This window comes from Balaenoptera borealis, assembly GCF_965194805.1.
Source record: "Balaenoptera borealis genome assembly, chromosome: 1".
Taxonomy (NCBI): Eukaryota; Metazoa; Chordata; class Mammalia; order Artiodactyla; family Balaenopteridae; genus Balaenoptera; species Balaenoptera borealis.
In genome coordinates, this window is record NC_138860.1 from 192,188,638 (window position 1) to 192,215,421 (window position 26,784).

A 26,784-nucleotide genomic window follows, 5' to 3' on the forward strand; every position below is an offset into this window, starting at 1 on the left:
CCTCCCCAGGTGGACCCAGCCACCAGCAGCCCCGTCTCCAGTGACAGCCCCTCCCCAGGGTCCTGGGATGTCCTTCCTCCAGGCTAAGCATTCTTAACCTCTGCCTCCGAGGTAGAGGGCCTGCATCCACTTTGCAGAAGGAAACTGGGCTGAGGTCACTGACCCCAGGTCACTAAAGCAAGGACGTGGCCCAGGGCTTTTCCAATTAACTGAAAATGTACCTGGCAACCGATGGGCAGTGGGCTGGCCTGCCCTCCCCGGGAGTCAGGGGTCAGCGGTGAGAAGGAATAGGCAGGCTGTTGGCAGCTGGGCTTACACACTGATGCTGCCCACCTGCTCCTGCCCAGGGCACGCGCACACATGCACACACAAACACGCACACACCTGCACCTCACCCTGGTCACTAGCTTGCCCCAGAGCAGCTCCAGGAAAAGCGCAGGAGTTGGCTCACAGGTGGGAAAATGCAGGCCCCAGGTTTCCACCTGTCCAGGAAGTAGGAGGAGCTGGGCCTGATCTCTGCTGACCCCGCCCCCCAGGTCATGCCTCTTTCACCGAGCCTGGCCCTGCACCACCCCCCACCCTGCAGAGCTCCCGCGCAAGATGTTCCTTCTGGCTGCCCCAGGCCATGGAGGTCACCTTGGAGGTTAAAGGGAGGAGCTACCCCTCCCTTCTGGTGCTGAACCCCTCCGCCACCTGGTTCAGTGGGCGGGGTGGGGATAAGCTCCACCCCCACCCAGTCCCCTCCCCCTGACCCAGAGCACTCCTCCACTTCCTCCTGCAGCCAGCCCCAGGGATGGAAGTGACAGAGAGCTGGCCTCCCTGAGTCACCCAATTCTGGTCAGCGGGTGGGGATCCACACCCCTACTTTCAAAGGAAGACAGGGCCCCAGCAGATCGTCAGGAGAACGCTGGGAGCCCCACCCCAAGGACAGCACTGCCTGAGCGAGAAGGGCAACGGGCATGGGTGTGGGAATTGGGAGGGCTAGCAGGGGGCTTCCCGGGGGAGCAGACCCATCCTCCTCGCACCTGGCCCAGCAGCTCCGTGCCACCCAGGTGGCCATCACCCTCTCGTGGGAAGCAGGACCCTTCTTCCCCAGCCCAGAGGCCAGGCCAGCCTGCCTCTCCCCACCTGTGTGTCCCAGGGGATCCTCAGGGAGCAGACCAGCTGGCAGGTGAGGGATGAGAGGACACCCCAGAGGGGTTCCCACAGCCTATGCCGTGTCCCCGAGTCCCCCAGACCCACCGGCCAGGCTCAGCCTCAAGGGGCTTCACGGGGATGGCCTTGCCCATGATGCTCCAGGTGGACAGATGGGGCAGGGCCAAGGACTAACACAGGGTGACCATGAATGGGGGCCCAGCACAGGTGACCACACAGAGGGGGACCAGTTCCGCCCACAGCACGTTGGGAATTTCTCAGGGACTGGTATGGCCTTCGCTGGGGCTCACAAATGTGCAAATCCAGGTGTTAAAGAAATACTTTAATGTCTCAAGTCACAATTCCAGTGCTGGCACTGCAGGGTCACCTGCCGGCAGCTGGGCCTCCTCTGGGAACACGGGGCAGCCCTGGGTACTCAAGGCTGGGCAGGAGGGAGAGCCCTCCAGGTCATCCCCGCTCTTCTCAGGGCCAACCGCCTCGATCACACGCCCACGGCATAACTGCCCCTTGGGTGCACAGGGGGCAGGGCGGGGCAGCCAGGAGCTGGGGGAGGGCGGAGCCAGCGAGCAGGCCTGGCTGGGCTCCTCCCAGGGACGCAGCCTGGGGTCAGGGCTGGCACGGCTCCTGAGCTTGTCAGGAGGATGCTCCCCTCGAGGGCGTGTGACCTTCGTCCTTGGAAGTGTCCGGAGCCTGCGCCGCAGCCCATGGGGCCTTGGGAGGCCGGGGACCTTTCGGGCCCTGGGGGCAAGCCCACTGCGCTCCCAGGGGACGGACTCCACTTGCTGGAGTGCGGACCAAAGCTGCACGGCCGCAGCCTGGCCTGGCGAGGTGCCAGCAGATGCGGCTACACGTCCGTCTCCACCCGCAGCCGCTCCATCCTGCGCATGTTGCCCTCCACGGCCACGCGGCTGGTGATGCTCCGGGCTAAGTCCTCAGGGAACCAGCCCGTCTCTCCATCCCGCAGCCTCTCGCCATAGAACCATCCTGGACCCAGACACGGGGCAGGTGAGAGCAGGGTCCTGGGCACCAGGCAGGGGCCCCTGTGTCGGCTCCCCCTCGGAGCTGCTGTTCCAGAAGACGCCAGGGCCAGGCATCCCTTGGAGCAGACCCCCCTCCCCGTCTTGCTCAGGGTCACGTGGGCACCTGGTCTTCCATCAGGTGCTCGGCCCCAACACTGGACTCAGGGGCTGAGCTCACTCCAACCAGCTTGGTCCGTCCTGTGCAGGTACTTGCGGGGGCCACCCTCCCGCTTAGGATACAGAGTGACCAAGAACCCACTTTTGATCCTGCAACTCGGGGACATTTGAGACGTCCTTGAGGGAGGGTACTGACGGGGGCCCTGGAATCAGGCCCACTGTGAGTACATGCAGTGCCTACTTCGGGGGCAGGGGCACTCAGGGCAGCTGCCCAGGCCAGTGTGCTCTGGACCCTTGCTGGGGCCCCCAGACTCTCACTCAGCACCAGCCTGCCCGGCCCCTCTCCCACCTGCCCCACGTGCATCCCCCAGGCCCATCCCCCCAGGCCCCTTCCTCTGTGCTCACCGTCCTCTTGCTCCAGGATCAGGACCACATCTGCCTGCTGCAGTGTGATCTCGTCCACCTGCTTGGCCAGGTAGGCCTTGGTGATCTCCACCTGGAGCAGGTCTGGCGGGGAAGGCAGGCATCAGAAGCAGGACTATTCCAGGGAGGGGGTGGGCCGGGAGCCCTGCAGCCCCGAGAGGGCAGGGCTCCAGTCCCAACACACCCCCTGTGGCTTGGTCTCGGTGGGGCCCAGGGGCCCCCAGGTGTCCCAGCACACGGTCACGTGGCAGCTTCCCTCCGGCTAAAGCTGGGACCCCTCCAGAGGCTGCAGGACTTGCTGCTCCCACTTTCAGGGCCCAAACGCCCAGCACCGGCAGAGGGTGAGCCCAGCTTCTAAGGGGCCAGGCAGGGCCCGAGCGGGGTGACAGCTCTACGGGCCAGCCCACTCCAGCTCCTTGGCCTCAGTTTCCCCAGCTACTGAGCAGCAGGGAGGATGGGGCCCTGAGACAGCGCTGGGCCTGTGTGTGCACATGGACACGCGCGTACCTGGGGCTGGGGCCCCTCACCTGGCAGGTCACCCTGGGGCCAGGCTGTGGGGTGGACAGAGGGCTGGACGGCACCTCTCCCCTCCAGGCCCACCCCCACCCCCAGGCCGGGAAGGGGTTGTGAGCCCTGCTGGGTTCGGGGCAGGCGCTCACCTCCTTTGTTAGTGGGGCCCGGCCGCTGCCTCTCCCGGTGCGTGAGCGCTGTGATCCACCGCGCGCGGTCACTCCTGGGGGCAGAGCGCGCGTGAGCGAGGCCCGAGGCCGATCCTACCAGCTGGCGACCTCTGCTTCACACTCCCCACCCAGTGCGGCACGGTGGGAGGGTCGGGGTGTCCCTGAGCCCCCCACAGCCTTCGAGGTGGGAAGGCAGTGGGGTGAAGGCTTCCACTGCCCGGGTGCACTTTGGTGAGCTGGCTGGGAGCTGGAGGTGTAAGTGGGCGGCCCCTCTGGTCTCCCTGACCCACTGCGCTGGGGGCCGAGGCGCAGGAAGTCACAGGCTCGGGAAGGAGCGGCAGGCAGGCCGCCCCAAGGCAGGCTGACCCCGAGCCACATCTGGCCAGGGACACGGAGTCGGGCAGCGGCTGCACCCACAGGACCCAGGCTGCCCTGTTTCCCGGCGCTGGACCCCAAGCGCCCTGCCCCGTCAGTTTGCTGTTAGAAACACTCAGCCTCAGCTTCCCACCTGGAAAGGGGACCGTGCTGGAGGTAGCGTGGAAACCCAGCCAGCACCTTTCTGTGCGCTGGTCCCCCCACCGCCTGACCTCACTGCCCTGCATGACCCCCACCCTGTGCTCCAGCCCTGTGTCCTCCTGGCAGGGGCCTCCTGCCTCAGGGCCTTTGCACTGCCGTGCCTCTGCCGCAGGCCCCTCCCCAGGGCCCCCACCCGGTACTCCCTCCCCTGCCTTGTTTCTCCTTAGTCCTCTCCCCTTGGACACACAGGACAGTTCAGCCGCGCATTTTGCAGCTGGAGTGTCCCCTTCCCGGGAGTGTGAACTGCTGGAGGACCAGGCCGTCTCTGGCACAGTGCAGTGCCCGGAACCCTGGATCAGGCATCCCGTCTCCACGGAGCTCTCAGGACCGCCCCCGCGGAGCCCTCCCATCTTACGCGGAGTCGGAGGATAGCAGCATCTTCCCCTGGCGGCCCTCGCTGTTGTGCAGCAGGGTCAGCTGGAAGGTGTACGGCACGAAGGAGCTGCGGTTGCCGCCCCCCGGCAGAGAGGCCTCCGAGGGCTCCATCTTCTGGACCTGGATGTGGTCCAGCTGGGCGTAGTCCTGGACCACGAAGCTGTCCTCGCTGCAGGGAGACAGGCGGTTGGCCAGATGCTGCAGAGGTCTGTGGGCAGCCTGAGGGCCAGCCAGCCGGAAGGATGCTCCCGAGAGCCGGCCCCAGCCCACCTCCCCGGCCCTAAGGCCACGGCTGCTGCCTGCTCCCCATCGCAAGGCCGTGCAGCCTGGCGACCACGGGCGGGGCCCACCTCTTCTTCTTGGTGACCACGAGGACGTCGTTGAACAGGAACAGGTAGCATGTCGGCCGGCTGGCGAGTTTTCGGAAAAGCCCGGTTTCTTCCACCACGAAGAGCTCCCCGCGCTTCAGCAGCCAGCGGGAAGCAGAGATCAGTGGGAGGGACTGGGGCAGAGCGGGGACACGGGTGAGTCCCGGGAGGGTGGCCGGGCTGTGCAGCCACGGGGATGAGCCCTGCCTCTGCGAACGGGGTGCCCAGGCCTCCCTGGGCTGCACCGAGGAAGGGAGCGTGACTGCCCAGGCCGCAGACGAAGGGCTGTTCAGGCCGTGGACAGGAGATCGGGGGCGGCTGCTCTGTGCCTGGCCCGGGCCCAGACCCTGCGCAGCGACCCAGGACAGGCCTGTCCTGCTTCCAGCCAGGCCCAGGGGCCCACAGGGCACCTACCGAGGGCTCCCCTCAAACCAGGGGGCGAAGGCTGCTCTGGGAAGCCTCCTGGCCCACCTCACACCAAGCAGGGGGCTCGGCTCGGCTGCTTCTGCACAGACTGCGAGGAGCCCCCTGATCTGCGGGGCCACATCTGGCATCCAGGGGCCTTTGCTGCAAACGGAGCTCCCTCCCCTTCCGCGGCCTAGAGAACGGGCCCGGCTAAGGCAGAACAGGCCCGGCTAAGGACGTGGGTCCCGTGTCGCCATGGCCGGTGCTCAGATGGCCTCCCGCCAGCGAGGCTGGCGCTCTGGCGTGTCCAGCTGGAAGGGGAGGGGCAGGCAGGGCAGGCTTGGTGGGGAGGGAGCCAGGAGGCCCTGCCCACCAGCCTCTGCTCCCCTGACACGCCCCACCGGACACCCCACCCCTCCTGGGGCTCTGAGCCCCCGCCCCCCGACCTGGGCCAGCTGCTCTCCTGCCCTCATGCCCTCCAGTCTCGAGACATGGGGGTAGAGGGGTGAGAGGCCGGCTCAGGGGTCAGCCAGGCCCAGGGTTGGGTCTTTGCTCTGGTCGGGGGCGTATTTCACCCCAAACGTGACATCTGCTGCCCGGCCGAGGAGAGGCTCAAGACCCCGGCCAAGGGTGTGGGCTCAGTGGGGCCGTGGCCGTCATCACCCAAACGCCTCCTCTGTGAAGCCACCCTGACTCACCCCAAGGAGCCTGCTGCCCTGGTCCGAGCCTCTGTGCTCTCCCCGCACTGCCCTCTGGCCCCGCCCAAGGCACTGGTTCCCATCGGCTCCAGCCTGCCGGGCCGCCTCTGGGGGCTGGAGGTCAGCAGCTCAGCCTGACTGATGATAAGCTGAGGCCGGGCCCACAGAGCTGCCCCAGGGACCCTCCGAGTCTCCTGCCCACCCGCCCGCCCACAGGGCTCTGCTGCAGCCAGGCCAGTGGGGGGAGGGGAGAGCAGGGCAGTGGGGCGGGGCAGAGTCTGCCTCCAGGTCCGATTCTGGAGAGCAGCTCCCACTTTGCCAGATGGGCCGAGTTGCTGCTGGAGCAGCCCCAGGACAGCACAAGGATGGGCTTGTCTGTGGGATGGTGGGGGAGCCCTGTGGGCAGAGGTCTGAGCTCTGCCTGCTTGGGAGGAGCTGTAGGCGGCCTAGAGCCCCGCCCCCAGGACCGACAGACCCATCCTGGCCCCAGCGGGAAGCCTGAGCTGGCCCTGAGGTCATCCAGCCCCTGCTCCCAGCCCGGCTGACAAGGAGCCTGGGCCCAGGCTGAGCCCTGCGATGGGGCCTGCCGCTGGCTCCCCGTCACCCGGCCCCGGGGTCTGCCCTCTGCCCCTGCAGCTCTGGGGGTGGGGGCAGCGGCCAGAGAGAGACCCACCGCAGGCAAGGGGGCGGCGGAGCTGAGACCTGAGGCCAAGGGGCAACGCCCTCAGGTGGGAAGAAGCCTGGGGAGGTCGAGGCAGAGGCCCGGCCCCGGGCTTCACCGGCGGGGAGGGGGGTGGCACCCCCAGAGGCCTCTCTCCAGCCCGCACGCCGGGGGGCCGTGACCCCTGACCGCATACAGAGCCGGGCCTGGGGACAGGTCAGGGGCCGGTGGGGACCGCCTACCTTGACCTTACTGAAGTCCAGCTGTGTGTGCAGCGTGTACATCTGCTCCGTGCGCTCCATCTTGTGGGCCCCCTCGTTGCACTGCTTCACCAGCTACAGGGCACGCACACGAGAGCAGGTGCTGAGGGCCCGCCCACAGCCTGGCGCCAGACCCCAGCCCCGCCCCGTCCAGCCCCGCCTGGCCACCCGCGGCACCGGCCCTCACGGCTCTCCTGGTCCCTGCCCTGCCCCGGGCTCACCGACTGTGTGAGCGGCCCTCTCTCTGAGCCTCAGTCTCCCCACCGGCACCGTGAGGAGCTGGGGAGGGACCGTCTGGAAACACTCTCTGCCCCGCCCTCAGGGTCTCTGCCGACGGGTGGGCGTGGGGACAGAGCTCGGGGCTGGGCTGGGGCTGGGCGCCGCCTCCCCTACCCTGGACCCCTCACCTTGCTGATGGCCTTGAACGCACGGCTGGCGGCCTTGTATCTCTCGGGGTGGCCCTGAGTCTTGAGGCAGAGTGTCTGCAGGAAGAGACCAGACGCGAGAAGCCACAAGTAGCCTTCTGCACCCCGGCTCAGGGGCCTGCCTGGGGCAGGGGCTCCCCTACCAACGCCAGACCCCGGAGGGCACCCAGGCCCCACCCCTTCAGTCCTTGGCTGCGGTGCTCCAGCCTCGGAGGCCCCTGAAGCCTCTATTTCTCCACTTCCCAGAGGGCCCCGGAGGGTCTGATATCCTGTCTGCCTGGGATGTTGACCCACTGAGCACGGGCCACATGCTGCCTCTCAGAGCTCAGCTGGGCTCCTGCCACGTGCGGGCTCTTGTGTGCATGTGTGTGTACGTGTACCTTTCACCCCACAAGGCCCTCTGCCCCGTGAGCTGGCATCTCAGAGCACGAGCCACTCCAGGAAGCCCCTTGGAGCCCCTCTGTCCACAAAACAGGGACAGTGACGGTGCCTGGGTCACCCCAGGCCCACGCCCAGGACAACCGGCCGAGGGTAGGAGGAAGCAACAGCCCTGACTGATGCTCGGCAGGGGTCTGGGCGACACCGGATCAGACTCAGGACATGAATGAACCCCGTAACCATCAAGTAAGTGAACAAAAGTCCACCAAGCGCTGGAAGAGCTCCCAGCAGAGAGAGTTCTGCGGGCAGTGCTGCTGCTGAAAGTGGGCACACCGGTCACTGTGGTGATCAAAGCCGTCTTGTAAGCGTCCTCATAACCATACATAACACAGACGGAGCGGGGGGAGAAGGTCAGGAGGGAGCAGTGCTCTGCCGCAGATGGGCCCCGGGCCCCCTGCCTGCCCGCGGCCGCGGCCGGGCACTCACGTCCGTCAGGAGGGGCAGCCGGGTCACCCTCTGCATGGGCAGGATCAGGAAGGAGATCATGGGCAGGCCCCCGCACGCGGGCCGCTGCTCGATCTCCCCCAGGGCCTCTCGGAAGGCGGCGCTGCTGCTTCTGCGACAGAGAAAGGGGTTCTCAGCTGCGGCGGGAGGCGCGGCCAGTCCATCAAGAGAGATCGGGCGGAAGCTGCGGAAGCTGCAAAACCCGGGCCGCGAGCAGCAACGTGCCCCGCGACAAGGGGCCGGAGCCTCCCGAGGCCACCCCGCCGGCCCCGCCCCGGGCCCCGGGGCCGGCTCACGTCAGCCGCTGCAGGGCGCGCTGCTGGTAGACCTCGTTGGAGCAGTAGGAGACGTAGGGGTGGAAGTGCCGCTCGGCGTGCTCCTCCAGGATGTCACTGATGTCCTCCACGCACACCTGAGCCTTGTGCCGCTGCTCCAGGTCCTCGAAGAACCTGTGGGGGCGCGGTGAGGCCCCAGGGCTGCTGGCCTGCCCACGGCCCTGCACGTGTGAGCGCGCACACACGCGCACGAGCACACGCACACGTGCACACACACGCATGCACGCACACATGCGCGCACGCGCACACGCATATGCACACATGCACACACACACAGCAAGGCTCCCAGATGCACCCACACCAGGGGCTGGGTGGGTCAGCTGCCAGGGCCCTCCCGGGAGAACCCCAGGACAGATTAGCGCCTTAAACCCGAAATAACTGGGCACACGCCCATGGCCAAATCCAAGGCCACTTCCTGCTAGAGTCTCGCAGATTCTAGCCGGCATCATGGGGAGCAGACAGGTAGGACAAAAAATTTGTCACTTTGACTGGATTCCCTGGGACTTGGGTCAGAACTGCCAGGAGCCACCTGCAGCCCCGGCCCGTCTGCCCAGCGCAAGGCAGGGGCAGGGGTTCTGCTCCTTGCAGGTGATTGGGGTCTGACACCTGATCATCTCCCATGCCTCGCCCCAGTCTGCAAGGGGGCAGGTATGGGACCCACCCCCTCAGGTTAGGGAGGGGACGCTGAGGCTCAGGGCGACGCCAGAGGGTGTTATGGGGTCGCCTAGGGTGCAGGGCAGTGAGGGGCTGGACCCAACAGGTGCTACCTGGACCTCGCCCTCCATGGGAGTAAACACACACACACACACACACACACACATACACTTGCTGCCACACACGCATGCACATGAACACACACACACACACACACAGAGGCCCTGGCAGGCCTGCAGCTACACACCCGGCCCCTCCTCCACCTCCTGGTCCTGCAACCAGAGCCCTGGGCCAGGCACCAAACACCTCGGCGCGGAACACGACCCGGGGCTGCAACTCAAGGCCGCCTCCTGCCTGCTCCGTCCCGCGGGCACCTCACGCCTCGTCATTGGCCCTCTGCGCTTGCACGTCCCCAGGGCCAGCTCTTGGTGGCCGCGGGGCCCGTGAGGTTCTCGCGCTCCCTGCCCCCCGAGGGCTGCTCCAGACCGTCCATCCGCACTCGCAGACCAGGGTCACCCAGAGCCCCAGCCTTCCCACCCTCGAGAGCCTGCGCCGTCGGGTGCCGGGCCGACGGGCTGGGCCCGGGCCCGACCTCCTGCTGGCGCTCAGGACGTCCGTGATGTTGGAGAAGAGGTGGTGGTGCTCTGTCTGGGTCATGGTCGCCCGCAGCTCCGGGGACTGCAGGAACTCGGCCACCAGGATGCCGAGGCTGTGCTGGTACGAGTACTCGGACGTGAGGATCTCGAAGATGGCCTGGGGCGAGAGCAGAGCGGACGTGGGGGCAGCTGTGCTCGCCAGGCCCTGCCCGGAGCGGCCCTGCCACACAAGGGGCCTGGCCCAGGGTGCGCGGGTGACAAGTGCTCAGGCCACAGGGATATGATCGGGGGGCAGGGGGCAGGTCGGGACTCGGGCCCCCTGGACGGGACGCTGGCTGGAGCTGTCCGCACGGCCGTGGGGACGTGAGCCCGAGTCCTGGGCTTGCACTCTGGCTCGGCCACTGATGATCTGTGGCGCCAGCAAGGACTCCCACCCTCACCCGGAAAGTGGGTAACGGTAGCCTCCCTAGGCCACACCCCGGCCAGGGCATCAGCCATCGCTGGGTACCAGGAGGCAGCTAATGGGTGAGTGGGCAACGTCACCATGGCTGGGGTCCCCCCGCCCCCCATCGGTGTGTCAGCAGCAGGGCCACGCCCCCAGCCCACCCCTCACCTCCTGCCTCTTGTGCTCCTCGGCGGGCAGCTTGTCCAGGATGCCCGACTCTACCACCTGAGGACGGCACGGGCTCGAGTCACGGGAAGCTCATCCTCCCGCCGGACCAGAGCCAGCACGGAGCCAGAGACGCCAGGCTGGCCGGGCGGAGCCGCCCCTCGTGGGACACCTGGGACCGCCGAGCTGGCCTGTCCCTGCTCGGTCCCCTCACCCAGGTCTCTCTTCTCCATGGACACCTTCCCTCTCAGAGGGGCCCTGGGGCAGCCAAGGAAGGGCATGGGCGTCCGGAGGGAAAGGCCTCTCCAGGGGTGGGAAGGGGGCTCTGTCCCCCAGAGCTGCCCGGGGCTGGGAGGTGGTGGAGAGACTCAGAACCACCCGGGAAAGCGGAGGGGCGTGCCGAGCACGGGGCCACGATGTGGGCACACCTGGGCCAGGTGAGTGTCCGGAGGTAGGGGTGACACTGTTCCAGCATGGCGCACCGCCCCGCTCTCCGCCCCCCAGGCCCCCTGGCCCCGGCTGCCCCGGCGGGAGCGTGGCTCACTCGGCCACAGTATGCCCGCCGAGTGCCTGCAGAGCCTGCCGGGGGCGACCCTCTGCAGGACCAGGGCCACCCGATTCGTGCTCCCCTCCCCACCGGGCTGGGCGGAGGCTGCCAGCAGCGCTTGAGCTGGGAAGGTAAATCCTACGCCTCCTCGGACCCAGAGGCTTGGCCGAGAAACCTAAGCTCAGGTGACCGGGAGCAGAACCTCTGGCAGCGTTTCTAGGATAAACTGTCCTGGATCCCACCCCCGACCCGGGAGATCGCGCACACGCACCTCCGGGCACGCAGCTGGCACCTGGCAGGTGGGAACACACGTGCACTTCCGGAACTTTTCATCTGCCTGCCCTAACCCCCGCCCCGTCTTGGGCCCTCCCTGGCCAGCGGCCCCATGGCATGCAGTGTCCTGGAGCTCAGTGGGCGGTCACGGTGCCTCAGCCCCTCTCCTGCCCCACGGGATGCAAATGAGGAGGCCTGTTGTACCGCAGACAGAAGGAACGGCCAGATGCCCCTCCCTGCTGCCCACCGCGCCCACAGCCCGCACCGCAGCTCCGTCCCTCGGCTCCCAGGGGACGGAGTCAGGAGTCTGCGCCACGGCCAGCTGTGCCCTCCTGGGGTAGCGAGAGCTGCCTCCCTGTGTACCTGCTTGGAGCACCGGCGCCTCTGTCCCAGCCACGCTCTCCACTGAGAACCCATAGCCCTGCGGGGCAGGGACCAGCCCCCTTTTCAGACGTGGAAGGTGAGGGGGCGCCTGGCAGTGGCACGCAGCTCCGGCCGGGCCTCTCCCCTCCCCTCTGGCCTCCTCACTTGGACCCTCCTGGCACTTTCTGGGCACAGCGCCCTGGGAGGAGGTCCCCTGTGCCCCCAGCTCCCTACAGGTCAGCCTGAGCAGGGAGCTCAGGGAGGGTGAGGGGCTCACCCGTGGGACGACCGTCACACACACACAGATGACACAGGCCCCTAACCCCTCTCCCCCCCAGCGACCACCCCCACAGGGCCCTGCAGGGCAGGGCAGCTCTGAGGCACCAGGAAGATCCGCCTGCCAGCTGGGCGCAGACAGGGCGTTTCCAGGAGGCCCCTCCCCTCACCGGGAGGACCACCCACGGGCTTGGGAGAAGGGCCTCTCCCGCCATCCCGGCCCCACCTCTGGGAGCTGGCTCCAGGTGATCTGGGGGGGCCGGTAGCTCTTGACCACGACGTGGACATCCACCTTCTGGGTTCCTTCAGGGCTGGAGGCCTCATCGAGCAAGTCATCGTCGGACTCGTGGCTGGTGTTCAGGCCTCGCTCCTGGATCTCCTGGTAGAACCGGGGATCTGGGGACAGGGGGTGTGCGTCACCTGCAGGCCCGGGGGGTCTGAGCGGTCCTGGCCCCCCGGGAACCCACCCGCTGAGTCCTCCCAAGGAGGCCCTGAGAGCGTCAGGTATACAGGGCCCCCCAGAGCAGGCTCCCCTCGGGCCAGCCGGCTCCCACGGCTGAGCTGCCCGAGCCCAGGGCAGGGGTGGCGTCCCCGTGCAGAAGGTGGCACCTTCAGACCAGGGCTGAGCCAACACATCAGAGAGTGGCACGGGCCAAACTGCATGGCCTTGGGGAGGCGGACTGGGCAGGGGCCGTCCCCAGGTCGGCCGAGGGCACTCGAGGCTGGCTCCTGAGAGCCCCCCAACCCGAGGTGAGGTGTCCCGCTCTCCGGCTCTGCAGTGGCCACGTGCTCAGCAGCCCCGCTGGGCGGGTGCATGGCTCGGGGCGGCTCTGAGGCAACCCCTCCTTGCCACTCCTTCCTGCCCTGGCTCCGAGACCTGGGACATCCCTGCTGCTGTCCTGGGGGACGAGGCCCGATCCTGAGGCCTCCCCACACCCGGACCTGTGGCTGTCCACGGAGGTTGGGGCTGGCAGGGAGGGGGCCCTTTCTGGCTGGGGCCCCTTACACCCACTGGCTGCTCCATCCAGGCTGGGCGGGCACCTACCCTCCAACTCCCATGGGGTCCTGCTGGCATCCCACCCCTCGGCAGGCTGAAGGCACTGCTCCGGGCCCTGCCACGGCCCAGGTGTCACCCATGGCCCCTGAGACTTTAACACTGGGTCCCTGTGGCCTGTGTCTGCACCCCAGGCCCAGGGCCCTCTGCCTGGCCTTGGTCCCACCGGCAGGGCCTGGAGCACACAGTGTGCTTGACAAACATCTGCTGAGGGTGAGTGGGGAGGCTCTGTCTGCCCGCTGCCCCTGGGACAGCACAGAGTCCAAGGGAACTTTCTAGGCCCATCAGAGCTGCAGGGTCAGATGGGCCACCAGGCCCTCCATTCCCCGGAGGGAACCCATCCAGCACGTAGTTCTCCGTCTCCCCCAGGATGCCCAAGTGAGACCAGCCTCCCCAGGGCCCAGCCCGGCCGCAGTGCCGCCCGACGGCGTCCCTTGGCCACACTCACCGTCCTTGAAGGAGCCCTTGTGTGCACGTTTCCGCCCCAGCGTCTTCTGTGCAGAGAGACCCAGAGACACGGGCAGTCAGCAGGGAGGAGGGGCAGCGGGCAGCAGTCCCTGCTCCTGGGCCCAGAGACCAGACCCTCCACATGTGACGCCACGCCCAACACGAGGGGCCTCTGCTGGGCATGCAGAAGGTGCTTAATAAACGTCGGCTCCACGAGGGAGGCGGGGCCACCAAGCAGAGGCCAGGGCAGGTAGGACGGGGTGGGATGGGGCTCAGAGCAGGCAGGGCAGGTGACCCAGGGCTGGGCAGGCCCAGGAGGGCTGCCGAGAGGGGATGCTCAGGAAGGTGGGCCTGGAGGGAAGCCGAGGCAGCACAGGTATGGCTGGGAGATGGCCTAGAAGGGACACTGGGGTGGGAGCCGGGGCCGCACGAGGGCCCCACGAGTCCGGGACCTGGGGGGGCAGGAAGAGCAGAGCCTGGCGGGTTGGCGTCCAGCCCCAGCACAGGCCCGGGGTCCCAGCAGCTGCTGGTGGGGCTGCAGGGGTGAATTGGGGGCAGGCAGGGCTCTCAGGGCCCCATACCCTGGTCCTTCCAGTTGCCACTAAGAGCCCGCTTCCTTGGCTGGGACGCCATTTCCCCTGACCCACAGGTGCACGGGTTCCAGGAAAGCGGGAGCTGGTTTCCTGAAACAAGTTGGAGCCTGAAACTCCCCGCGCTGGTCTGGAATGTGTGGTGCCCCCAGCCGCACCCGGCTGCTCTCCCTGCTGCCCGGCACCCCCCAGCGTCCCCACCGCTTCCACCTCCAGGCCCGGCACCTGCTGTCTCCGCAGCCCCTCCTCCACCTGGTTCCCGTCCTGTGTCCACGCCTCTACTTTAACCCTCTCTTTTCCGGGACCCCTGCCCCCTCCTCAGGCCCTGGGCTCCTGGGGAGCCCCACCTCTGTGCCCTCTCAGCACCCTGAGCACCCCCAGCCCAGCCCATGGGGCCCCACCACCCTGGGAGCTCTCCTGGGGCCTGCTCACTGGGTGCGTGAGGCCTCAGGAAACGTTGGCTGGCTGCATGAATCAAGCATGAATGAACATCGGACCCTGCAGGCCTGGCCCCGGGTGGGCGTGGAGGTGCCGGGGTCCAGGCTCTCCGGCGTGCACGGCAGGGGCTGTGCCCTGCCCCGCAGGCCAGGGGTGTCTCTAGCCCAAGGACAGTGGTCCTCCCCGCCCTGCCCCTCTGCACGCTGGGCCACCAGCATTCTGACAGGTGGTCTGGGCTCCTCCCCAGATCAGGGCCAGGGCTCATGGTCTGGGCAGAAGCCCGTGGTGGAGGAGGCCACCGGGACGGCACCTGTGGGCACAGAGAGCCCGGAGCCGGCGGTCAGGCAGGGCAGGGAGGGAGAGCGTGCAGGGGAGCGTCCGACTCCCGAGCTGCCACCGGCCCTCCTGAGTCCCCGATGGGGGCCCCTCGGGCAGACAGATCCCAGGCCAGTCGACGCTGCAAAGCCATGATTGAAATCTGTCCCTCAGCTGGGCTGGCTCCCCCTCGGTGCTCAGAGGGACTTGGAGAGAAGGGCTGGTTCCTCCCCGGGCTCTGCTCCCCGCGGTGGCTGAGAGCCGGGGTCCTGGGTAAAACCTTCGATCTTCCTGAGCCTCAGCTGCCTCATCTATAAAATGGGGACATTCACACTCTGCTCACGGCCTGGCTGTAGAGCTTAACTGGAATAAACCCTCCCAGGAGCCTGCACAAGGTGGGCGGCTGCATGATGATGTGAAGGTGTGTTCGGGCCCCTTCCCTGCCCACAAGCTCCCGAGGCCCCTTGAGGCACGGCCCCCGCCCCGTTGCCCAGGGAGACGAGCCCCCTACCTTATTTTTGGCCGCGGACCGAGCAGGAGGCTGGCTGGGCTCCTCGGCCAGAGCCGGGATCTTGGGGCTGAGCTGGACGGGGCCGCCCTCGCCGCCGGGGGTCCCCAGCCCCTTCATGGCCGCCCGGTAGGACTGGTTCCTCAGATTTCGTCTCAGCATCCCCCCAGGACCCGTGTCCACGTCCATGTCGTCCAGGGAGAAGCTGGGGGCCGAGAGGAGCCGGGGGTCCCGCCGGGCAGCCTCTTTGCTGAGCATGGCCGCCCCAAAGCTCTGATGGCGGGCCGGGGTCTTAGCCTTGCTGGACACAGCCAGGCTCCGGGGGATCAGCTGCTGAGTGCCCATCTTGAGGGCTGCCGGGCTCTGCGTGCTCAGGACGATGGTCCTCAGCTCCTGGGCCTCAGGGGACGGCGACGGGGGCACCGGGCTGTCGGGCTGGAAGGCGGCATTGCTCCTGCTTTGCAGGGAGCCCCGGACCATCGGGAGCCCGGATGCTGGGTTTCCCTCGGTGTCGAGCTTTAGCTCCGAGTGGAAGCGGTATTCCAGGAGCTTCTCCTCCAAGGAGCTGTCCGAGTGCTGCTGGGACATGCTGAGTGGCCGCGGGGACCTGGGGGAAAGGACAGAGGTGAGGGCAGCCCTGCTGCAGCCGGAGCCTGAGGTACGGCTGCCAGGATGCGGTGCTCAAAGGCTGGCTTCGCAGCCCGGAGCTGAGCTGCTACGCCCTGTGCCTCACTTTAAAAATCTGTAAAATGGGTACAGTAATAAGCACCCAGCTTCCTGAGGATGCTGGGAAAGGTGGGGAGCTCATACATGTAGCGCTTGAACAGGGACCTGGCCGCCGAGGGGCTGTGGTGTCACCGGTGCCAAATAAAAGGTTATCTGTGAGCCTCAAGAGGAGCGGCTGAAGGTTTAGAGCTTCATACGATCAAAACGTCACATGGAGAGAACTCACTCCTTTAATTCTTTCCCATTTACTTTTAATAAGAACAAGGATAGCCACCACTCTTACACTTCCTATAAATGCAGAACTTCTGAATGTTAAAATTACAAGGGCCGGGTAAGGGTGGAAGCCTTTTTCAGATGGAGAACTAAGATTCTAAGTCACCCGCCCAGGTGGCCCCGCTGGGAGGGAACCTCATCTCAGAGCTTCACCACGGCGTCCCCTGCCACTTCCCCTGCGGACCTGGGGAGGACCGCTGACGCAGGAGTTTATCCAGCAGCTCTGTGGGGGGGGAGGGCACGCCCTGCTCTCTCCCACCTGGGCGCACGCAGCCGGAGGGGGCCAGGTCTGGGATGGTGGGCGCCACCAGGGACCCACCGTCCGTCCCTGGACCCACCCGGCGGGTTCCAGCCCGAGCGCACCTCACACACACAGCCTTGGGTCCGGGTGCTTCCCCTGGAGGTTCTGAGCTTCAGCCCAGGAATCCCTCTGACAGGAGGCCGGGAAGGCCTGGCCACATGGGGTGGCCTAAATCACGGCACAGTGGGAGCGACTGAGGGGCCCCCAGAGGCCTGGCTCTCCGCCCTGCTCTGCTGCCCCAGCTCCCAGATTCTCGGCTAAAACCATCCCAGGAAGGTGTGTGCAGCTGGGCCTCCCGGGCCGCAGGGAGGGGCTGCCGCTGGAGCCCTGGCCACGCCCACAGCGGGAGGATGGCCCACGCATTCCTGGAACATTCTGAGTCCCCAGGCCAAGGATGGCAGCGGCCACCCCAGGCCTCCCCGGGCGTTGGCAGCCGTGGGTGGCTCCGTACCTTCCTGGGTCACCCTCCCCGTGTTAACTTGGCTGCACCGTACCCAGGCCTGGCCGAGAAATGGGTTTCTTACAGGTTTCCATCTATGCAGGCCAAGCAAATGCACCCCAGTGGGCATCCAGGAGACGTCCAGCTCCTGAGTCTTTTTTTCTAGCCACCGTGTATTTCCCATGGGGGTGGTTTACATTGTATAACACGCAGGCGGCACTTAGAGGCCCACACGGAGACTGTGGTGCCCGTGACCCCTGCCCGCCCCATCCCCTCATCCTTCCTCCTTCCTCTCCCTCCTCCCCGTCTCAGGCCCCAGGCCTGAGTCCCCTCCTCTGACCCCAGGCCCCAGACCCAGCCTGTGGCACACGTCCTCTCCCAGGAGAGGGCAAAGGCTCTTCCAGAGCCGGAAGGTGCCAGACGGAGCCTGTCAGGCCAGCCCTTGCTGGGTGTGATCTCGGTTCCAAACAAGGCAGCCGCACCCACAGGCCTGGGGCGCCACCAGCCCGGGACCCAGGCCTGAAGGAGAGGGGCACTGTGCCAGGGGCGTGGGCCACTGCCCTGCTCTTGCACGGGCTCCAGGACCCGGACCCGGCTGGAGCCGACTCCTGGGGTTGCAGCTGTCGTAGGACCCCTGTCTTCTTCCTCCCACTGCTTAGTTGATCACAGAGCTACCTGGGCATAGGTTCAAAGGTCAAACAGCGCCGAGAGGCTTATCATCCAAGATAGGCGTTCCCTCCTCCGCACCACCCTGTCTGCCACAAACCACCACTCCTGGCTTTTCAGCTTTCCCCAAATTTCTAAACAAGGCCCCACCTGCTTTTTTGAGATCTCTTAGCTGCAAGCATCACTCACTCTCCCCTGGCCGTGTGAACGAGGCTCCGGCCCGACTCGGCCGTGCCCCGTGGGTGTTTGTGTTAGCCTGGCCCGCCTGGCCGCCCTCTCGTTAATAATTCTCTCTTGTTTACTGGCTGGCTTTCTTCCTGTGAATTTCCCCCCGTGCATTCCAGCGTCCCTGCCCTGGGCATCTGGATCGTGTGCTCCAGAGTCCAAGAATCAGTCCTCTCTCCCCAGGCCCCCCCTTCCCAGCTCTCAGGGCAGGAGCTCGGCCCCCTGACCCCCACCCCGCATCCTGGTCCTCCCCTTTCCTTCCTCCCTCCCCAGTGAGCTGGGGCCCACCCCCTGGCACCTTCCCAAGGCAGCGTCACGGGAGGGAGACCTCTGAAAATGTCTTCTTTATGCCTTTAGAGTTCCACTGGAGATTATTTTCTTCCAGAATGGAGAAGCCTTCTTCCTTTGCCTTCCAGCTTTCACTGCCAACGAGACATCCGACGCCAGTCTAACTTCACCTCCTTGGTCACGGCAGGAGGCTCTCTTTCCCCCTGCTCCGCTTTACCACCTATGGGGACAGGCACGGCGACGGAGCCACGTTCACTCCCTGAGCCACGGGCTTGAGCATCCTTCCCACCTGTTTTAGGTCCACGTGTTTTCCACTGCTATTTCTTTGATAATTTCTCCCACCTCCGTTTGCTCTGGTCTCTTTCTGGAACAGCCTTTAGTGAGAACCCCTCGTTTCCGACCTCTTCTCTCCTTCTCCTTCATCCCTTGTTCTCCTTTGTGGGAGATTCCCACCTTTCCACCAAACGACTGTTGTTTTCATGGTCCCACGAAGAGCTCTCTCCCGCTCTTTATGCGGAGCAGCCTGTTCTTGTTTCACGGATGCCACATCCTCTTTCAATGTCCCAGTCAGCTGTTGGCTCCTATTTAGGAGACAGGCATGTTCTGGTGGGAGACCCGTGTGCCCTGTGAGCACACACATGTGAGCACACACACGTGAGCACATGCTTCTGCCTGGCAGGCTCTTTGGGACTCCCCACGGGGTCCATGTCTGGAGGCTTCTCCTCCAGCCAACTGGCTCTAAGAGCATCTCTTTCAGCGTCCTCACCGGATGCTGGCCCTTGCCTGGTGTCCTGCAGCCAGTGCAGGGGAGGGCCGAGAGCACAGACTCAATGGCGGCCATGTTCTGTGGGCAGCAATGCCACTGAGAGAGAGACCAGACACCCTGCAGTGACCACTCGAGCCACAGAGGCAGGTCTGCTCCCCAGCAAAGGCAGCCCTGCGAAGCTCCCCCACCAACGCCCACGGCAGCGAGGGCTGCGTGCTGTCCGAATGTCCCTCTGTCTCCCGGACGAGCCTGTGCGTCCTTCAGGGGCAGGGATGATTTCCTGTTTACGTCCCGGCAAACAGTTGGGCTCAATTTGCAAACTGATGTGTGAACGCTGATATCGTGGGCACCTGCCGGGCTCTGCTCTCCCTGGAACCGTGTCTTCCTGAAGAGGCCTGGGTGTTCCATGTGGAGAACTAGCCCCCTTGGTACTTTGCTTCAGGTGAGCCGAATCCACCAGGGCAGCTCCACAGGAGCTTCTAGACCCATCTCTGCCCCCTCCTGGGTGACACCCTGCTGTTTCTGCTCAGGGTGGGCTGGGGAGGGCCCCCTACGGCTGAGCCCTGGGAACCACAGCTTCTCCCTTTGCCACTAAGCAGCCCTTCCCGGTGTCCCCAGCACGTGTGCAGGGGTGGGTAAGGGACACGCGGGGCTTGGGTGGGAGGAGCGGGGGCTGGGAGTCCACAGGTGGAGGTGGGGGAGGTCTCTGGCAGCCTCAGGTGACCCGACCCAGCCTGTCTGGTCCTACGTTGCACTTGGCCCTGCCCTGGCTCTGCATTTCACACTGGCCTGGCCCAGAGGGCCCCTTGCAGCCCAGCACCCCTGGAGCCCTCGTTCTTCCTGACAGATGGGCTTCCCAGGACCCCGGCAGGCTCAGCGCCGTCCCTCCTGGCCTGGGCCTGGGGCTCTGGTCACAGCAGCTCTCACAGCCACCAGGACCCAAACCGCACCGAGTACGGGACCTGCCACCCCTTGGGTGATGTCACCACAACACCTCCATCCGTGGGACGTCTGTCCCTCTAGGTCCAGCTGACGGGACCCTGCCTGGTGGGGCTCGGCCTCCCTGGCACCGTGCACACGACGCCATCTTTTCTGAGACAAACTTGACCCACAATGATGGCCTTGTGCTCGGGTAATTCTGCCCGGCCAGGTTCCAGACTTGGAGTCACATGGAATTTGGGGCAGGATTTGGCTTTGTAAACCATGCAGCACGTAGCAAACAGTTCTGTCTGCAGGGTGGCCAGGGGCAGCTGGGGGCTCTCAACCAGAGCAGCTTGGCCCCCCAGGGGACACTTTGCCGTGTCCGGAGACGTTCTTGGTGGTCACAGCTGGGGCTGAGCTACCAGCCTCTTGTGGGCAGAGCCCAGGGACACTGCTCAATACCCTACAGGGCCCAGGACCACCCACAACAAGGAATCATCTGGAACAAATGTCTGCAGTGCTGAGGTAGAGAAACCTCGGTTCAGCTAACTGGAGATTCACCCGCCTCCCTGGGGGTCGGGAAGACCCACCTGGCCACCCTCAGCCCTGGACACAGCCTGGCAGTGGGAGGGGCAGTGGCAGGCCTCGTGCTCCTCCCACCCTGAGCAAAAGCCTCCTGCTGTCTCCTTCCTATGACGCCTCCGGGCACCGGCAGTGCCCACCCAGACAGGCCCCCCCGTGGCTCCCACTCCTGGCTCTGAATCCAGCCGCCCCATAAACCCAGTCCCCGTGCCAGGCTTGGCTGGCACACACAGTGTTTCCCCAAAGGAGCTCCGGATAAGAAATCAGAGCCCTGACTCCGACAGGTAGCCTGGACAGGTGACGCACGGGTGTCCTCTAAACACCTTCTCTCCCCATGTGTCTAGCCCCTCAGGGATCTTCTGGAAGGCAGGCATTTTCCCTGCTCTGCTAGGTGAGGAAACCAGGGACAGAGGGAATGTGACCTGCTGAGGTCAGGCTGCCGGTCAGCGGAGAGCTGGGCAAGGAGCCAGGCCCTGTCCTGACCCAGATCACTGCCCCAGTGGGCCAGCTGGGTGAGTGGCGACTCTCACTGGAAATAAAGATGCTGGTACAGGCGGCCAGTCGCCCGAGCGCGGCAACTGCCACAGGCGAAAGAGAGGGGCAGCTGAGATCCATTCAGAAACTGAAACTAGAATTCCAGGACCCAGCCGCGGGGAGTGCCTGTGCCCACCGGGTCACACAGAGACTGGCATCTCAGGAGCCCCGCTGGCAAGCCACGTCACGCCACCTCACTCTGCACCTGGTTTCCTCTCGTACAGGTGAAAAGCATCTCCCGTGTAGGGTGAGAGACACCCCCCTGCCCCGAGCCCCTGGGGAACCAGAGCCCTTGTGGAACAGAGATGCCCCTGCCCTGCACAGATTCCTCCCCTGCAGGTGCCCAGGTAGGAGGGGGAGGGGCCTCTGCCAGCTCACTGCCCCCCGCCGGGAGAGCTTCGGAAAGCCCTGGGCAGTGCCCGTGATGTGATGCTGGCTTCTGTGGCCCATGGGCATCGTCTGGGCGGTAACCAGAAGAGGATCCAGCTGCAGCTGAGTCAGCACACTCTAACTGCTCCCATTTCATGGAGCAGGAAACTGAGGCCCAGAGGGCTTAAGTAACAGGTTACACAGAGCCAGGATTTGGACCTGGGGTCCCCGCCCTTAAGCACTAGGCAGCAGGGGTGCAGGGTAGACTGCTGGTCGGCCTGACAAGCACCCACTGAGCCGCCACACCATGAGGTGCAGACTGTTCACCTCCAGGTCGGATGCAGAGCTCCTGGACGGCCCCCCACCCCGTGCCCGCTGCTGGGCTGAGGTCCACCCAAATCTCAAAAAGGATCCTTGCTTCCCGGATGCAGAAACGGAGGGTGGGCAGCTAAGCCAGGTGTCCTGGCAGTAAGCAGGACCCACAGCTTTGGGAGCCTAGCCCCGCCCTCCTCCCTTCCCCCTCCTTCTTAGTGGGACGCACGCACACCAGGACCCCTCCCTGCCGCCGGGTCTGCCTACCAGAGTGGGGGAGGAGTTTGCTCCCAGTTTGATGTGGGGAGGGGGTCCTCATTCTTGGGGCTGCTACTCCTGGTGCCAAAGCAGGTTTGGGCACCAGATTCTCCGGAGTTTCTGGGAGGGTCGTTCCGTGCGCACCCTGCCCCGCCTTTTCAAAGGTCCTGGGGCTCCCTAGGGTCTCTCAGCCCTGATGCCCCAGTGGGAGCTCTGGCTGCGAGTCCGTCCAGGGCGAGAGAGTGTCCTCTAGGGCTCAAAGGAGGGGAGGGGGCAGGGAGCTGGGACGCCCGGAGCCCAGGGGAGCGGGTGGGGGGGTCAGAGGTCAGGGGCTCTAGGTCCAGCCAGGCTCTGTCCCCTCCCACAGCCCCAGCTGGGCAGCCACTGCGGAGGCGGGCAGCCGCAGAGTGACGCGGCCCCCGGGGCAGGGCTTGCGGGAAAAGCGAAGGGGAGGAAGGGCGCCCTCGGCCTTGCCAGCCCCCTCCCCAAGGCTCGCCTCCATCACCTCGCTCACCCGTCCCTTCCCAGGCCCACCTGTCTCCCAGGCTCACCTGTTCCCCCCTCACCTGTCACCTGGGCTTACCTGCGCCGCGGGGCGGAGGACACGGAGCTATGAGCTCGGGGGCGGCCGACGTGGGGCGGGTCCACCTCCAGGCTCTGCAGGCCCCGCGCTCTGTCCCGGCCGCTCGGTCCCTCCCTGTCCCCGCCCCCCAACTTCCTGTGCGGCCCTGCAGGAGGCGGCAGCGCTCCGGCCCCGCCAGGTGGGCGGCCAGGTGGGCAGGGCGCGCGCCAGGCGGCTCCGGCTCCGAGTGCCGGGCGGGAGGGGCCGGCGGGGCGCGCCCCAGGTACCTGGCTGCGCAGCCTGCGTCACTGTCCCCACCTGGCCAGCCGGCGCCCACGTGACCTGCAGCCGAGCTGGCTCGCGCCTCCAAGTCCCGGTCGGAGTCGCCCTTCTGGGACCGCCCTCCGCCCTGCGCCCTCCACGCCCACCGCCTCGGGCCTGGCGTTGCCTGCCAGGGTGACTCCAGGGCTACCCGGCTTCACCCCGCTGTGACCCTGCATTTCTCCTTACAGGCCCGGCTCTGCTGCCCCCTCCTCCAGGAAGCCCTCCTAGAAGCCGACCAGCCCAGTGGGGAATTGGAGGGTTGCAAGGACTCCACTGCTGCAGAAATGGCCCCACCTTCTGGATTCTTTGCAGAATGGCAGCCAGAGGGCAGCCCAGGAGCTCTTGGAGAACTCTGGCCACCTTCAAGGTGTTTGGTTTGTTTCCATCACCCCCATTTTACAGATGAGGTTCCTGAGGCCTGGAAAGTAAGGCGCTTGCCAGCCGGCACAAAGCTGAGTCTGGACTCCAAGCCTGCCCTTTCCAGGCCTTGTTCAGGGTGGGTCCCCTGGGCTTAGGCTGCAACAGCCCCCCAGCTGGGGTTTCAGGAATCAGGCTTCCTGGCACTGCAGGAGGTGCTGGGGGCGGGGACAGGTGGGTTTCCACTCTGAGCTTGGACTGACCTGCCAGTCAGCCAGGCAGGGAACCCCCCTGCCATCCGACCTGCCCTATGTCACCCACCACCCCAAATCCCAGCTCACACCAGCCCAGGGTGGCAACAGTGGAGCCGGCTCTCAGCATACTCAGGGACTGCCCATGACTTCCTCCATCAAGGGCAGAGGCCTCAACTTCCCCTTGAGGCCCACTCCATTGCCCACACTCTGCTGTGCAGCCCCCAACTTCCCAGCATTCCCTTCTCTGCAGGGGGAGAGGGCAGCCCAACCCAGGAGACCTGCAGCACCTCCCTGTGCGAGGAGCACCCTTCCTGCCCCACGGAGCCAGGTGATGAGCTTTGGCCCAGGAACCTGGAGCAGAAACTTCTAGAGCCATTGCCTGTGCCTGCTGGGTCCCCCGGCCTTTGCTTCCTCCAGGAGAGGGTCTCCAGCCCCAGAATGAGGAGGCAAGTGGAGCAGAGCCACTGCCACTGTTGGAAGCTCCTGACACGGGGGGCGTGTTTGTTACAGCAGCACAACCTGGTGGAAGCTGGCTGATGTTGATGCCTTCATCTGGGGCCAGCCCAAGGTTCATCTCCAGCAAGCCTCCTCCTCCTTCCTGCTTTCCTCCTACTTTACTCTTAGGTATTTGTTGAGCAGCTACTGTATGCTGACTACTGTGCAGGGCATCAGAGATACAGCCATGAGCAAAAGTGCCATGATCTCTGTCCTTATGGAGCTCACTGTGGGGAAAGACAGACAAATGTAAAATGACAGCCACTCGGGGTTCCAGCAAAGACACAGTGATCAGATCTGGTGGAAAGACCCCTCTGGTAGTTGAGGAGAGTGGAGGGTGGAGGGGCCAAGACAGATACCCTGACCCGCAACCCAGACCAAGGAAGCTGATATCGTGCCTCTGCTTGAATACTTCCAGGATGGGGAGCTCACTACCTATCAAGACCAATTATTACATCATCCCTGGTTATTATGTTCTTTAGTCATTCTTTTTCTTTTTCTTTTTTTTTTAAATTTATTTTATTTATTTATTTTTGGCTGTGTTGGGTCTTCGTTACTGAGCGCATGCTTTCTCTAGTTGCGGCAAGCGGGGGCTGTTCTTCATTGCACTGCACGTGCTTCTCATTGCAGTGGCTTCTCTTGCTGTGGAGCACAGGCTCTGGGCGCGTGGGCTTCAGTAGTTGTGGCACATGGGCTCAGTAGTTGTGGCTCGCAGGCTCTAGAGCGCAGGCTCAGTAGTGGCGCACGGGCTTAGTTGCTCCGCGGCATGTGGGATCTTCCCGGACCAGGGCTGGAACCCGTGTCCCCTGCATTGGCAGGCGGGTTCTTAACCACTGCGCCACCAGGGAAGCCCAGTCATTCTTGATATGACACGGAATCCAAATCATTTGTCATCCTGGCATGTTCCCCCAAGGTGCTTCAAAATGTGTGAAAATCCCCCTTAAAATGCGGGGGGAACACTCACCTCTCTTCTGGATACTATTCCTCTGTTAATACAGCCCCTTCCTGCCACAGCTCTTGTATGTTCATCCCACAGCACAGAGCCCAGGGCCCTGTATACAGCAGGTGCTCAGCGAGGGCCTGGTGACTCACTGATGTGACCTGAGATCCCAGGACTCAGCCCTGGAGGTGCTGGGTGCCAGCCCCCTCCCCACCTGTCTTCGGTCCCTTTTCCAGGAAAGGCCTGTGGCCGAATGGGCCCCCCAGTGAGATTCCATTTGAGCCCCGTGCTGGGCTGTGCATGTGGGTGAGCTTCCAGCCGGCCACAGTCCCCTCGCTGACCCCAGGTGTTGGCACGGAGGGCAGGGTGCAGGGACATGCCAGCTGGCAGGGCACAGTCTAGCCTGGGGTGCACGCCCGCCCTCTCCTGGTGCCGCCTTCCCAGGGCTGATGGCCCTGTGAGCTTGCTGCTCTCTGCAGGACAAAGGGGCGCCGCGGGCTTGGGGGCCTGGCTGGGCATTTTCTTGGGTGTCGTGGTTTGAAGGGCAGGCCTGCCGGGCACACTTGTGGCCTTGCCAGTCCCTGCCCGACATCAGTGCCCCCACCCCCGAAAGTCTGCCCTTCAGCCGGGGCCTGGCTGCCTGTGAGAGGGATGGCGCCCAACAGTCTGCCAGGTGGCAGGGCCCAGGCTGGCCACAGGAAGTGCCCACCGGGGCCATCAGTCCCATCTGTGTGTGTGTTGGCTGGGTGAGGGCTAATGGCTGACCCCTGTGGGCGGAGTCCTGGGCCCTGCGGCCACCTGGGTGGACAGACTGCTTCCAGGCAGCTCCTGGGAAAGGTGGGCACCTGCTGCCCTCCAGAGGCCATAGTGGGTACTACACCCACAGGGCCCAGAAGGCAGGAGGGAGCGGCTGGGGGAGTGCTGGGGGGTCTTGGCTGGTGGGGAGACCCAGGCCCCGTGGGTTCCCGACCCCCACTTGACGCCTTCCTAGAAAACCTTCTTTCAGAAGCTGGCTTGGTGACTGCAGGGTTATTAATCCCCACCCACCCCTCCAGCACCCTGAGTCTGGCTCTGCCCCCAAACCGGGAGGCTTTGGGGGCCATCTCTCCATCTCCAGCTGGCTCAGTGTGTGGTTGGGGACAGGTGACCCGGAGCACGTGGCTTGGCCTGTCTGGGGCTCTGTACGCTCAGCTGTGAAGTGGAGATTTGATGATGGCATGTGAAGTAACCCGCAGTCCACACTCAGGGCTGGCGGCTGCAAGGAAGCAGCTCGAGAGACCAGAGTGATCTGTGTGGGGGGAGGGAGCCGGGGCTGCCCGCACGGCCCTCCTCCTCTCGCTCTCCTGCCAGCAGGGGCGAGTCTGTGGAACTCTCCCACCCTGTGGCTGGGACCAAGGGCAGGGGGGCCGGGTCAGCCCAGAGCAGATGGCCCTCTGGGACGGCGCCCAGGCCCCTCCTTCCCTGCCTTGGGCCTCCAGGCCGGCTGTGGCCCTCGCTGAGAGCCGAACGGTGCTGTGAGGTACCCTTATTTGGAAATAGGGTCTTTGCAGATGTGATTTAGACAAGATCATACCAGATTAGGCCAGGCCCTAAATCCAATAAAAAGAGGGAGATCTGGACGTACAGACAGAAGGGAGAGGGTCAGGTGTCGATGGAGACAGGTCGGAGTGATGTGTCTGCAGGCCCAGGACGCAGAGGGTGCCGGCAGCCGCCAGAAGTCGGAAGAGGCAGGTAGAATCCCGTCCTAGAGCCTTCAGAGAGAGCACGGCCCTGCCCACACTTTGATCTCAGACGTCCGGCCTCTAGAACTGGGAGAGGATGCATTTCTGTCATTTTAAGCCCCCGGTTCGTGGTCATTTGTTGCGGTGGCCCAGGAAGACGACCGACCCTCTCCTGCCTTGTCTTTCTTCAGGGCTCCTCTGCCTCTGATGAGCCTCCTGCTTTGCTGACTTGTTTCTGTCCTTTTCTCTGCCTGCTGGGGTGGGGGATGGAGTGCATCTGCCCGCCCTGTCCCGTGTGCAGGGCTGTGTCTGTGCCTAGCCTCGCTGAGCGCCGTCCAGCAGGTTGGGAGGAGGAGGCCGGGCGGCACAGCCCAGGCTTCACCTGCGTGGCCGGCCGGAGCTCACCCCGCACGTCCAGGCC

General features: G+C 65.2%; 1 protein-coding gene and 1 long non-coding RNA gene across 5 annotated transcripts; one reads left to right on the forward strand and one right to left on the reverse strand.

The window, feature by feature from the left end:
- Window positions 1-1,462: 1,462 nt before the first annotated feature.
- On the reverse strand, window positions 1,463-22,451 carry ARHGEF16 (Rho guanine nucleotide exchange factor 16). 4 transcript variants are annotated; one of them, XM_082367179.1, is made up of 15 exons: window positions 22,294-22,448; window positions 15,054-15,657; window positions 13,201-13,243; window positions 11,925-12,094; window positions 10,243-10,299; window positions 9,626-9,786; window positions 8,341-8,493; window positions 8,027-8,156; window positions 7,145-7,219; window positions 6,720-6,812; window positions 4,696-4,847; window positions 4,326-4,514; window positions 3,374-3,447; window positions 2,697-2,798; window positions 1,463-2,139 (listed from the first exon to the last, which is right to left on the reverse strand). In XM_082367179.1, exons 2-15 carry the CDS (start codon window positions 15,636-15,638, stop codon window positions 2,000-2,002), a joined length of 2,124 nt encoding a protein of 707 aa, XP_082223305.1. In that variant the 5' UTR covers window positions 15,639-15,657; window positions 22,294-22,448; the 3' UTR covers window positions 1,463-1,999. The 4 variants fall into 4 exon arrangements, 3 of the variants coding, with proteins under 3 accessions (XP_082223305.1, XP_082223303.1, XP_082223304.1); XM_082367177.1 differs by having other exon boundaries at window positions 13,201-13,246; XM_082367178.1 differs by lacking the exon at window positions 22,294-22,448 and adding an exon at window positions 21,720-21,923 and having other exon boundaries at window positions 13,201-13,246.
- LOC309616547 lies at window positions 20,424-25,011 on the forward strand. The gene is made up of 3 exons (XR_014237513.1): window positions 20,424-20,995; window positions 22,785-22,963; window positions 23,458-25,011. It is a non-coding gene; the product is annotated as an uncharacterized lncRNA (long non-coding RNA).
- The last annotated feature ends 1,773 nt before the right edge of the window (window positions 25,012-26,784 follow it).